The 12,896-nt window shown below is 37.7% G+C and overlaps 1 protein-coding gene across 1 annotated transcript in view; it reads right to left on the reverse strand.

Annotated features, from left to right (window-relative positions):
• Positions 1–12,896, reverse strand: part of METTL16 (methyltransferase like 16) — an 84,340-nt gene that overhangs the window by 31,704 nt on the left and 39,740 nt on the right. Inside the window, exons 4-6 of the mRNA XM_012653048.1 lie at positions 11,137–11,277; positions 5,201–5,316; positions 2,032–2,174 (exon numbers count right to left, since the gene is read on the reverse strand). Of these exons, the coding sequence (XP_012508502.1) occupies positions 2,032–2,174; positions 5,201–5,316; positions 11,137–11,277 (400 nt within the window). The remainder of the gene's footprint in view (positions 1–2,031; positions 2,175–5,200; positions 5,317–11,136; positions 11,278–12,896) is intronic.

The following is a 12,896-nucleotide window of genomic DNA, read 5'->3' on the forward strand; positions in this document are numbered from 1 at the left end:
AAAAGAGTGAGACTCTGTCTCAAAAAAAAAAAAAAAAAGAATATTGCAGCCTAGAAGAGCCAACTATAGTTCCCATGAAAGCCAAGAGATAATGAAATGGTCACATGACTGGTTACCTTTTTTCATGAGTTTCAGTGCTATTATATTCTTCAACTTTATTTTACTAACTCAGACTCTTCTCAAGTTTTTTTTTTTTTTTTTTTTGAGACAGAGTCTGGCTCTGTTGCCTGGGCTAGAGTGCCGTGGGGTCAGCCTCGCTCACAGCAACCTCAGACTCCTGGGCTCAAACTATCCTCCTGCCTCAGCCTCCCGAGTAGCTGGGACTACAGGCATGCGCCACCATGCCCGGCTATTTTTTCTATATACATATACATTTTTAGTTGTCCAGATCATTTCTTTCTATTTTTTAGTAGAGACGGGGTCTCGCTCTTTTTCAGGCTGGTCTTGAACTCCTGACCTTGGGCGACCCAACCGCCTAGGCCTCCCAGAGTGCTAGGATTACAGGCGTGAGCCACCGCACCCGGCCCTCAAGGTTCTTTAGTTTCTTTCTTCTTCAAGAGACTCTAATATGTCTTTGAAGAAATCAATTTAAAGCAAGATGCATTAACCTTTGGCTTTAGCAATGTGTAACTTTTCTGAGAGGCAGATCATCCAATAAATTAAGCTGCTCTCCACAAATACTTAAATAAACTTACATTTAACAAACCAGGATAATTGTTGATTTGGGAATTGGCCTTTTACTAAAATAAGCAGGTATAAACATCTATAAATCAAAAAAAAAAGGGGCGGGGGGAAGATTCTTCCCTATCCAGTAATTCCACTTTTGGGTATACATCCGAAAAAATTGCAAGCAGGGTCTCAAGGAGATATTTATATTATACATCAATGTTCAAACAGCATTCTTCGCAACAGCCAAAGGGTAGAAGCAACCTAAGTGCCCATCAATGAATGAACGGATAAGCAAAATGTGGTGTATACACACAGACTATTAATATTATTCAGCCTTAAAAAGGAAGGAAATCCTGATACATGCTGCAACATGGATGAACCTTGAAAACATTATGCTAAGTGAAATAAGCCACTCACAAAAGGACAAATACTGTATGATTACAGTTATATGAGGTACCTAGAGTAGTCAGGTTTAGAGAGACAGAAAGTAGAATGGTGGCTGCCACAGGCTAGGGGAGGAGGAGAATGGGGAATTGTTTAACAGGTATGAAGTTATAGTTTTGCAAAATGAAGAGTTCCGGAGATTGCACAACATGAATGTATTTATTAACACTATTTACTAAACTGCACATTTAAAAAATTTAGATGGTAAATTTTATGTATATTTACCACAATAAAAAAAAAAAAAATCCTCCCTATGTCCCAAAGCTAAATCCTAGGGTTGAAAGCTCTTTTAGTTTTAAACTACCACATTATCCATCACTTCAACAACATGTGGCAGGGTGAGAAGTCAAGCGAGACAAATAGCGGTTTTTGAGTACCTTATGCTGCTTAATGACAGGTGTGTTGTCCAAAATAATTAGCTTTTAAAAGGAATAGCCTTAACCTTCCTCTGGAACTGGTTAGTGATCTCAGTTTTCCTTCATTAAGTTCTTGACAGCTCAATGTCTTCACATCTGTCACTGTTGGGGAGACTGATTCCAAGAACATAAATTGCTTCAAGGACTAGGCAACATATTTATTCTGGTTCATGAGACATATCTGAACCCATCTGTTTTCTAATCAAAAGCCATATTTGAGTCAGTTTTGTTCCATCACAGGACCACACTAATGGGAGCAATACAATCATATGTTATTTTCCTCTTTTCTATCTGTGTAGTAGAGATGGTTACAGGAAACACAAATCAATTAAAGGCATGAGAGCACCCTCAGAAACAGGGTCTTTGCAGATTGTAGGGTCCACTACCTTTGCAATCTTTGCTTATTCTTCAGACCACTGTGATGACATTTCCTCCGAGTGACATGGTTTCTTTTGGAGTTACACAAGGGGTAAATATTCCTATGTTGTAATAACCAACTTACCTTAATCTTTTTTTAAGTTGTAAACTGTCATGAATGATCCTTTTGACAAACTCTAATTCACCTCCTTCTGCCATGATCTCTGTGATGCCTCCTGTATTTACAGAACTTGGTGGAGGTCTTCGAGGATTTCGAGAATTTACTCCCTGAAAAACAATAAAGAACCCTGGTGAAAGATTTTTACACCTTAAGAACCAAATCTTTGAATATACTCCAGCTCTAAATAAGAATGCTTAGATGTAATTTTACTTTCCAAATATTATGCTAGATTTAGGATTTAAAAATCACATAGCTACTACAATATTGTATTTTAAACAACTGTACTCAGGCCAATATTCCTTCCCAGGTCTCTTCCCTTCCATCTTTGTGATTAAACAAAAAAATTTTACCTTTGTACATAGCCTAGTCTGTTACTTTTTCTTTATGCTTTCTGCCTTGGTTTCATGCACAGAAAATCTACCCAAAGATTAAATAAATATTTACTTATGTTTTCATCTAGTACTTTCGTGGTTTTGCTTTTTACATTTAAATATTTAATCTATCCTTATCTCCCACCATACAAAAAAGTTAACTCAAAATGCATCAAAGACATAAACGTAAAAGCTTAAACTATAAAACTCTCAGAAGAAAATACAGGAGTGAATCTTCATGACCTTGAAGTAGGCAATGTTTTCTCAGCGATGACAGCAAAAGCATAAGCAACAAAAGAAAAAATTGGTAAACTGGACTTCATCAAAATTTAAGACTTTTGGGCTGCAAGGGACACCATCAAGAAATTGAAAAAACAACCCACAGAATTATACAAAATGTTTGCAAATCATTATCTATTAAGAGACTTGTATCTAGGATATATAAAGAATTGTTACAACTTAATAATAAAAAGAAAAATAGCCCAATTTAAAAATGGACAAAGGATTTGAATAGGCATTTCTCCAAGAAATACAAATGATCAATAAGCGCATGAAAAGACGCTCAACATCATCAGCCATTAGGGAAATACTAATCAAAACCACAGAGAGATACCACTTCACACCCACTAGAATGGCTATAATCAAAAAGACAGATAAGTGTTGATGAAGACGTGGAACTCTCGTAAAAGGCTACTGGTAGGAATGTAAAATGGCACAGTCACTTTGGAAAAGTCCGGCAATTCCTCAATTAAATGTATCGTTACCATATGACCCAGCAGAAATATATACATACCCAAGAGAAATGAAAACCTATGTCCACAGAAGTACTTGTCCAGAAATGCTCACAGCAGCATTACTCATAAGACCCCAAAAGTAGAAACAACCCATATCATTCTACCAACCGATGAATAATAAGTGAAATGTGACATATCCATACTATGGAATATTACTTGACAAGAAAAACAAATGAAACACTAATACATGCTACAACATGGACAAACCTTGAAAACATGTATTATCCTTAGTAAAAGATGCCAGTCACAAAAAACGACATATTATATGATTCCATTTATATGAAATGTCTGTAACAGGCAAATCCGTAGAAACAAAGTAGACTGACAGTTGTCTAGGCCTAAGGATGCTGAGGAGAAGCTGAGAGTGACTGCTAATGGCTAAGGGATTTCTTTTTGGGGTGACGAAAATGTTCTAAAATTGGCTGTGGGGGTGGCTGTACAACTCTGGGAACTTAGCTCTATTGCCATGATAGTAATGTTCTATTTTGTCATTTGGATGCTGGCTCCACAGGAGTGTTGTTCACTTTGGAAAATCCAGTCTACACTGGTGACACATACTTTTATGCAGAATATATATGTTGTATCTCAATATTTTAAAAAATTGTACGCCAAGATGTGGTTATTTTAGTTCAGATAATTTATCTGCACTGAAGACTAAAATTTAGACTTCTAAATCTTGCTTCACTTTATGTTCTAATCCGAAATCTTGGTATTATTAATAATATTTTGCCCACCCCCCTCCACCAAAAAATGTAATCCATCTAGATTTTGCTATGAGGCACATAAACGGTACTAAATTTTAGAGTATCTGAGTGATTCTAAAAACAATTTATTATCTCGAAAGTTTTAAACACACACACACACACCCTTATTTCCTTCTGATTAATATTACTTTTTATTTTTAATAAAGGGTTCATTAGTGGAAAGAAAACTTAGGTTAAGTCAACAACATTTTCTCGCACTGAGTTTTTTAATAGGTTAGTTCTTTTTATCCAGTGCATCTCTATCCATATTCAAGAGCAAATACATTTTTCATTTGAAGTTGGAAAGACTAAACCAGACATTTATTTACTATCAAATGACAGGTGGCAGTAAAAACAGTGATTTCCTTCCTAAGCCAAGAAGTGTAGCCCAGGAGTGGACTATGACCTAAGTTGGTTTGATCAAAAGAAAATCAAATATTCAATGGTTTAGGAAAGAAAAGAGCTCTCTCCTCATCCTCCCACACCCTAAATATTACTGTGCCACAAGTAAACCAGCCTAAGAACAAAAATAACCAAGGACCAGGTCAGAGCCAAGAGAAAACCAGAGCCTTTTTAATACTGTGAACACCTTGATCAAATCATTCCTGAAATCCCAACTATTGCTGGATTTCTCAGATATGCAAGCCAATAAACTTATTGGTTCTAAGACCCCCTCCCCCGCTCAGATACTAAAATCTGCAGATGCTCAAATCCCTTATAGAAAATGATACAGTATTCATGTATAACCTACGCACATCCTCCTGTATACCTTAAATCATCTCCAGATTATTTATAATACCTAATACAATGTAAATGCTATGCAAATAGCTGTGACACTGTATTGCTTTTTTATTTGTACTTTTATTATTGTATTGTTGTTTTTCATTGGTTTTTCCCTCCCCAAATATTTCTGATCTGTGGTTGGTTGAATCCACAGACAGAACCTGCAGATGCAAAATCCACAGATATGGAGGGCCAAATGTACCTCAAACCATCCTAATTGATACAGCTTCCAAAAGCCGGCTGCAGTGGCACACGCCTGTAGTCCCAGCTACTTGGGAAGCTGAAGTGCAATGATTGCTTGAGGCCTGCCTGAGCAATAGAGCAAGACGTTGTCTCAAAAAAAATTTAATTAAGAAAATAAAAGCTGCTCTTTGCTCTTATTTCTGCAAACAAGGAAAATTTAGGTAAGTATTCAATTACTTTAAAGCAGAAGACATTTTACCTTGGCTTCCAATTGATTGGCAAAAAAGGGAGGGTTGCACATGCAAAAGTCATAGATTATCTCAGATTCTTCTTTAAGAGCATCCATCAGGAGTGTCTTCTGTGGCACTTTCACCACTAGGGGAAAAAATACAAACTGTTAACTACAATTAAGGTTGTGGTGGTTTTAAAATATAGTCATGTTCTGCATAATGATGTTTTGGTCAACAATGGACTGCAACGCTGGGTGCAGTGGCTCATGCCTATAATCCCAGTAACTTGGGAAGCTGAGGCAGGAGCATCACTTGAGGCCTAGAGTTTGAGACAAGCCTGGGCAGCACAGTGAGATTCCCTCTCTAAAAACAAATTGTTTTTAAAGTAGTGAGCTATGATTGCACCATGGTGGCGCATGCCTGTAGTCCCCGCTGCTTGGGAGGCTGAGGCAAGAGGACTGCTTACGTCCAGGAATTCAAGGCTGCAGTGAGCTATGATCATGCCATTGTACTCCAGGCTGGGTGACAGAGTGAGACTCCATCTCAAAAAAAAGGACTGCATATATGACAGCGGTCCATAAGATCATAATATCATAGTTTTACTCTACCTTTTCTATGTTTAGATACACAGATACTTACCATTGTGTTACTCAGTACAGTAAGATGCTGTGCAGAAAGCCTAGGAGCGAATAAGCTATACCATATAGCCTAGGTGTGTAGCAGGCTATACCATTTAGGTTTGTGTATGTACGTTCCATGATGTTCACAGGACAACAAAATCGCCTAATGACACATTTCCCAGAATATATCCCTGTCATGAAGCAATGTGTGACTGTATGCCACAAATTCTTTGGCACTACTCCCTTCAAGAGGTGGAGTTTAATTTCCCTCTCCTTGAAAGTATAGGCTACACTTAGTGACTCAGCTTTATTAAACAGAATATAATGGAAGTGACAGGGAGTCCCAAGTCATAGGAAGCAATATGGCTTCCTCCTTGCCCTTTCTCCTGAATTGCTCTAGGAGAGGCTGATTGATATGTTTTAAGGACACGTAAATAGCTCCATGGAGACATCCGCATGGCAATGAACTGGGATTTCTTTCCAACAGCCATGTAAGTGAGCCACCTTGGATGCAAATCTCTATCACCAGTCAATCCTCTGGCTGACCGCAGTTCTAGCCAACAACTTGACCACAAACGTTTCAAGACACTGAACCAGAACCACCCAACTAAGCCACACCCCAATTCCTAACCCATAGAAACTATGAGATAACGAATATTTACTGTTAAAGCTGCTACATTTTGGAGTAATTTGTTACACAGCAATGAAGAAATAAAACAAATGCATTAAAAATATTAGTAGCCTCCTTTATATTGATATGTTTAACACTTAGAAAAACCTTATTTCTTTCATAAAAAGACACAAAAATCACTTTAATGAAAAAATTAACAGCACTTCATACATAAAATGGATACAAAAATAAAAAGTAACTGCTCATAAGGGGATTTGACTATTTCTGACAGTTCCAAGCTCCATGTACCAAAATTTAAAAAGATGGTACACTTAATCAACAGTAGGGTTTCCTTTCCTCACCCCTTTTTTATTTTAAATAGACAGGGTCTCACTTGCCCAGGCTGGAGTGCAGTGGCACAATCATAGCTCACTACAGCCTCGAACTCCTAGGCTCAGGTAATCCTCCCACCTTAGCCTCTCAAGTAGCTGGGACTACAGGCATGCACCACCACACCCAGCTGATTTTTAAAAAATTTTTAGTACAGATGGGTCTTGCTATATTAACAAGGCTAGTCTCAAATAATCCTCTCACCTCGGCCTCCCAAAGTGCTGGGATTACAGGTGTGAGTCACCACATCTGGCCCCTTTCTTTTAAAATCTTGGTGACTGGGTTACTTCATATACAATCAATTCTCATTACTCACACTAGGTATATTCTATAAAGTTGCCACAAATACTGAATTAGCAAATGAATACTGAACCTCTGGCTCCTAGGGGAAATACAAAGGTAAGTTCCTACAAGGCTCTGATCATAACATTTTCATCAACTGATAGATACACAACCTTATCTTGTGTGTGTTTCTATTTAAAGACATCTTATTTAACATACATTGCTCATTCATTAACACTGGATTCATGGCCAACACACTATAATTCACTTCTTAATGAAGCTTATCTAATACATGTGTTTTCTCTGTTAGGCACATCACAGCCTCCTTGCATTTAGGAACACGAGATAGCACTGTTTAGGGGCTATTTTAAACAGCAAAATCATCAAGAAAAAATACAAAAATGCAGAAAACATGGCACTTAATAGACCACAGAAAGGACAGTGGTTCACAGTATGAGAACTGAAATAAGAAGGCAGAGTATCACCTTGTTCAACCTCAGCTGGGAACAAGCACATTGGGTGACTCAAATTATTTGCCACTCTGCACATGTCTGTGAGTGACCATAAAGGCACCATGAATATTGATTTTGGGGTTAAAAATAAATTTTAACTATTGACAAACTAATTCTAAAGTTTATATGGAGAGGTCTGGGCATGGTGGCATGCACCTTGTAGTCCTAGTTAATCAGGAGGCTGACACAGGAGGACTGCTTGAGCCCGGGAGTTTGGGAGGTTGCAGTGAGCTAAGATGATGCCACTGCATTCTAACCTAGGTGGCAAAGTGAAACTCTGTCTCAAAAAATAAATTAATTAAATAAAATAAAAATAAAGTTTATATGAAGAAGCAAAAGACCCAGAATAGCCAACACAAAATTGAAAGAAAAGAACAAAGTTAAAGGGCTGACACTACCCAATTTCAAGATTTACCATGAAAGATCAAAACAGTATGGTACTGCTAAAAGAACAGATCAATGGAACAGAATAGAGAGCCCAGAAAAAAATCCCCATAAATACAGTCAACTCGGGCCAGGCGCGGTGGCTCACGCCTGTAATCCTAGCTCTCTGGGAGGCCGAGGCGGGCAGATTGTTTGAGCTCAGGAGTTCGAAACCAGCCTGAGCAAGAGCAAGACCCTGTCTCTACTAAAAAAATAGAAAGAAATTAATTGGACAACTAAAAATATATAGAAAAAATTAGTCGGGCATGGTGGCGCATGCCTGTAGTCCCAGCTACTTGGGAGGCTGAGGCAGTAGGATCGCTTGAGCCCAGGAGTGTGAGGTTGCTGTGAGCTAGGCTGACGCCACAGCACTCACTCTAGCCCGGGCAACAGAGTGAGACTCTGTCTCAAAAAAAAAAAAAAAAAAAAAAAAAAAATACAGTCAACTGATTTTTGACAAAGGAGCAAAGGCAAATCAATGCAGCTATACAGTCTTTCCAACAAATGGTGCTGGAACATTACCTGGACATCCACATGGAAAAAATGAATCTAGACATACACCTTACACTCTTCAAAAATATTAACTCAAAATCTATCACAATAAAATATAAAATGCAACCCCTAGAAGATAACACAGTATAACATCTAGATGACCTTGGATATAGTAATGACTTTTTAGATACAATACTAAAGGCTGAATCCATGAAAGAAAGAATAAGCTGGACTTATTAAAATTAAAAATTTTTGCTCTGTGAAAGGCACTGTCAATAGAATAAAAAGGCAAGTCACAGACTAGAAGGAAATGTTTGCAAGACTTATCAGATAAAAGATGCGGGGAGGTAGCTAAGCTCCCAGCAAAAAACCGGGTCCCTTTGGTAGAGTTGCAAGGGATAAGAAAATAATACAGAAAAATGGAAAATGGAAGAAATAAAAGAATACACAGAGACAAAGATATGGTTTTATAAGTTTATGAAGATTATAGGCAAAGCGGGATCTCAGGGGGCCTAGACCTTCTCCGTGGGTCTCAAAAAGCCCTGAATGAGGTCTTACATGGTAACTTACAGGGAATAGTGAATAATTGCCAGGGGTAACAGATTTACATTAACAACAGGTAGTTCCTCTCAGGTTAACAGATTTTCAAAAGGCTTCTACAGATTCTTTAACTAATTCTATCTACGTGAGCAAACAGTTACAAAATCTTTCAAAGGTTAACTTCTAAGTTCTAAGGTAAGTTTACTACTTAACAGAGGGGTTAAACAGAGATATGTTGGCTCCATATTTATTAGGTTATTGTGAATGGAGACAGGTAGTCTAGGGTGTTAAAACAAGAGCTTTGCTTTTAGCCATTCGGGCAGCTGTCTGTTCTGGGGGGCACTCCATTGTCAGCTCTCATCCTGTAGTTTTTAACAGATTCACTTTGCTTTACAAAGCAAATCCAAACCTTTAGGTCTGAGAAACGCAGCGCCTTGTGGGATACAGCCGCTACTGTCTTTCAGAGATGCCCTTCCAGTGTAACAGCATTTGAAATGCAAACCAACACGTTCACATATTCCTTCAGGGCAAAGCTCTGCAAAACTCCTAAGACAAATCCTGTCTGCAAACATGTTTAATATTAATTCATGGAGCAACAAAAAGACAGTTATCCAAAATATACTAATCTCAGTACTTTGGGAGGATGAGACAGGAGGATCGCTGGAGCCCAGGAGTTTGAGGCTGCGGTGAGCTACGATTGCACCACTGCACTCTGGTCTCAGCAACAGAGCTAGACCCTGTCTAAAAAAAAAAAAAAAATTGGCCAAAGACCTGACAAACACCTCACCAAAAAAGATATACAGATGACAAATAAGTATATGAAAAGATGCTCCACATCATATTTCATCAAGGAAACATATGAGATACCACTATAAACCTATTAGAATGGTCAAAATTCAGAAAAGTGACAACACCAAATGCTGGTTACGATGTGAGCAACAGGAACTTTAATTGCTGGTAGAAATGCAAAATGGTTCAGCCACTTTGGATAACAGTTTGGTGGTTTCTTACAAAATTAAACATACTCTTACTATATGATCCAGCAAGTACATTCCTTAGTATTTTACCCAAAAGGATTGAAAAGTTATGTGCACATAAAAACCTGCACATGGCTGTTTATTGCAACTTTATTCATAATTGCCAAAACCTGGAAGCAACCAAGATATTCTTCAGTAGATCGATAAAAACTGTGATACACTCAGACAATGAAATATTAAAAAGAAATGTGCTAAACATAAATGAGCTATCAAACTATGAAAAGGCATGGAGGAAACTTAAATATTACTAAGTGAAAGAAGCCAATCTGAAAAGGTTATATACTATATGATTTCAACTACACGACATTCTAGAAAACGCAAAACTACGGAAACAGTAAAAAAATTAGTGGTTGCGAGGGGTTTGGGGAGTAAAGGATGAACAGTTGGAGCACAGAGGATTTTTAGGGCAGTGAAACTATTCTGTATATACTGCTGTAATGATAGAGACAGGTCATTTTCATTTGCCCAAAACCACAGAATGCACAACACCAAGAATGAACCCTAATGTAAGCTATGGACTTTGGGTGATGATGTGTCAATGTAAGTGCATCAATTGTAACACATGTCCCACTCTGGCGGGGGATGTTGATAAGTGGGGGAGGCTATGCACGTGTGGGAGCTGGGGCATATACAGGAATTGCTGAACCTTCTACTCAACTTTGCTGTGAACCTAAAACTGCCCTAAAAAATGAAGTCTATTAAAATATACAAACAAAAAACAATTACTTAAAGTCTCTGGAAATGGTCCTAAGGGCACACAGCAAATAAAGAAACATTTATTCAAGAAAATCTACTAAAATGAATGAACGAATAAGTAAGTTTCAGCAAGTAGGCAAATTCACAAACACAGAATCCACAAATAATGAGGATCAACTATAGTTACTATTTTCTTTCTGAGTTAATTCTGGTATCAAAACAGTAAAGCCAATCACAATGTGCCAGATTTTTAAAAATTACCAACGTCTGGATTATTAAAGGAAAAGATAATGAGATGTGTTCAATTAGAAAGACAGGTTAATAAACAAAGCTTGAAAGGGATATTTATTCTGTTGAGCTAACCTTTTATGAGATCAGATAGGTTATTCTGTTCCACATTTTTCTTTGCATAGTTGAAACACATGTCATCCACTTCTGTTGCAAGGAAATACCAGCCATTTAAGGTTGCTCCAAGTAAAGGATAGATGCAGGATGCCCCCGTACCTAGTAAAATGAAAATTCAAAACACATTCCACACACCAGAGGGAAAGGTGAGAATAATAACGAAAACATCGTTCTTCTCTTCTCAGAATTCTTACAGCATTAACAGCTTAAATCACAAGCTAGAACCTGATTTCATATATACTGTGGCTACTGGGTTCTCTAGTCATTTCATATATGTTGGTCTTACCTCATAATTAGACTTGAACTTCCTAGAGGACAGAAACCTTGCTGTCCTCTTTTGTATGTTCTACATAAAATGAAGCACATATATTTGGAGGTCAAGGAATACATGAGTAACCTAAAATGGTCAAAACCCAATTTGATTTACTTTATAAAGGTCTTCATTTTAAATCTCATACAAAACTAAATTTTCTTAAAAGAAATCAATGCTATTTGGTAAAACACCACAATAATAACTTAAAACAGATCAATGTACTTCCCATTCTCCAAAAGCAGAAAATACATCAGATATAAAATTTTTACAATGTTTAACTGCCCAACTCCCTACATTTCTGTAAGTTATCACTTGAAAGAAACCAGAAGTAAAAAACAAAACAAAACTGAAGAGAGACCTAGTTTCTTAGATGTAGAAACATGAAAAGATATTCGATTTGGGGCCAAAACAACAGAGTCACTGTCTAGCCCCACCATAGTTTCAAGGGAGATTTTCAGAGGCGAAACACTCCAGGCAAAAAAAATCATCCTTTGACAAGAAGAGTTTGGTCCGAAACTTGTATGCAGAACCCCTAGCCCTTGACTGGCCTATATATTAACCACAAATATTGCTTTTATAATACAATGGTGACTGAACTTGGCCAATTAGATTCTAAAAAGTATATTCAAGAGCAGGAAAGCCAGTGCTTTTCCCAAAGGCTACAGTAGTCAGCCTATACCAGCCATTCTAGGCCTGTTTTCCCCTGACCACTTCCCAGTTCTAGTCTAGTCTTCTAAGGATTTGGCAGGAAGAGGTAAAGGCTGCAGATACTCCTAATGCAGAGGAAATTCAGGCTCATCATACTGCTTCCTCATTAGGTATTCTGAATAGGCCAGTAAAAGACAGGACAACTGATGGCAGGAACAGGTAAGCTCTTTGACAGTCACAGTGATGGGTGCACTGCCTACCATGTTTGCCCAAGAGTATCTTGGCCTTGATGATCCTAGGCAAACACCTAGGAAGGGGTGGTAAAGGATACTCAAGCTCCTCTCAGAAGCTACAATTATTTAGCTCCTGCTAGCCATTCTGGTGATCCACAGTCACTGAGAATGAGAAAATTTCAGTTGTAGTGAAAATTTTCAGCTCCGCAGGGGAAAAAATTCCAGACCAGGTCCTAGGCCCTTGACTTTCACATAACTGTTTCTGTCTTCATACTTCAATTTCATTTAAAAAAAAAAAAAAGTCACGTATCTCCAGGGTAATAAATGTAGGTAAAAGACCTGTCCTCTGCCAAAAAAAAGTTTCTCAATTCTCAAGACCAAAGACTTGCCTTCTAATAGCACGCAACAAGATTCTTTACTAATCCTTTATAGGACAGAACAGAATCCCCTTAGAAAGTCGAATGACATTTTTTAATAGGTAATCTTCTTTGTAATGATAAATAAAAATGGAAAGTATATAATCA

This window comes from Propithecus coquereli, unplaced genomic scaffold (assembly GCF_000956105.1).
Source record: "Propithecus coquereli isolate 6110/MARCELLA unplaced genomic scaffold, Pcoq_1.0 Scaffold409, whole genome shotgun sequence".
Taxonomy (NCBI): domain Eukaryota; kingdom Metazoa; phylum Chordata; class Mammalia; order Primates; family Indriidae; genus Propithecus; species Propithecus coquereli.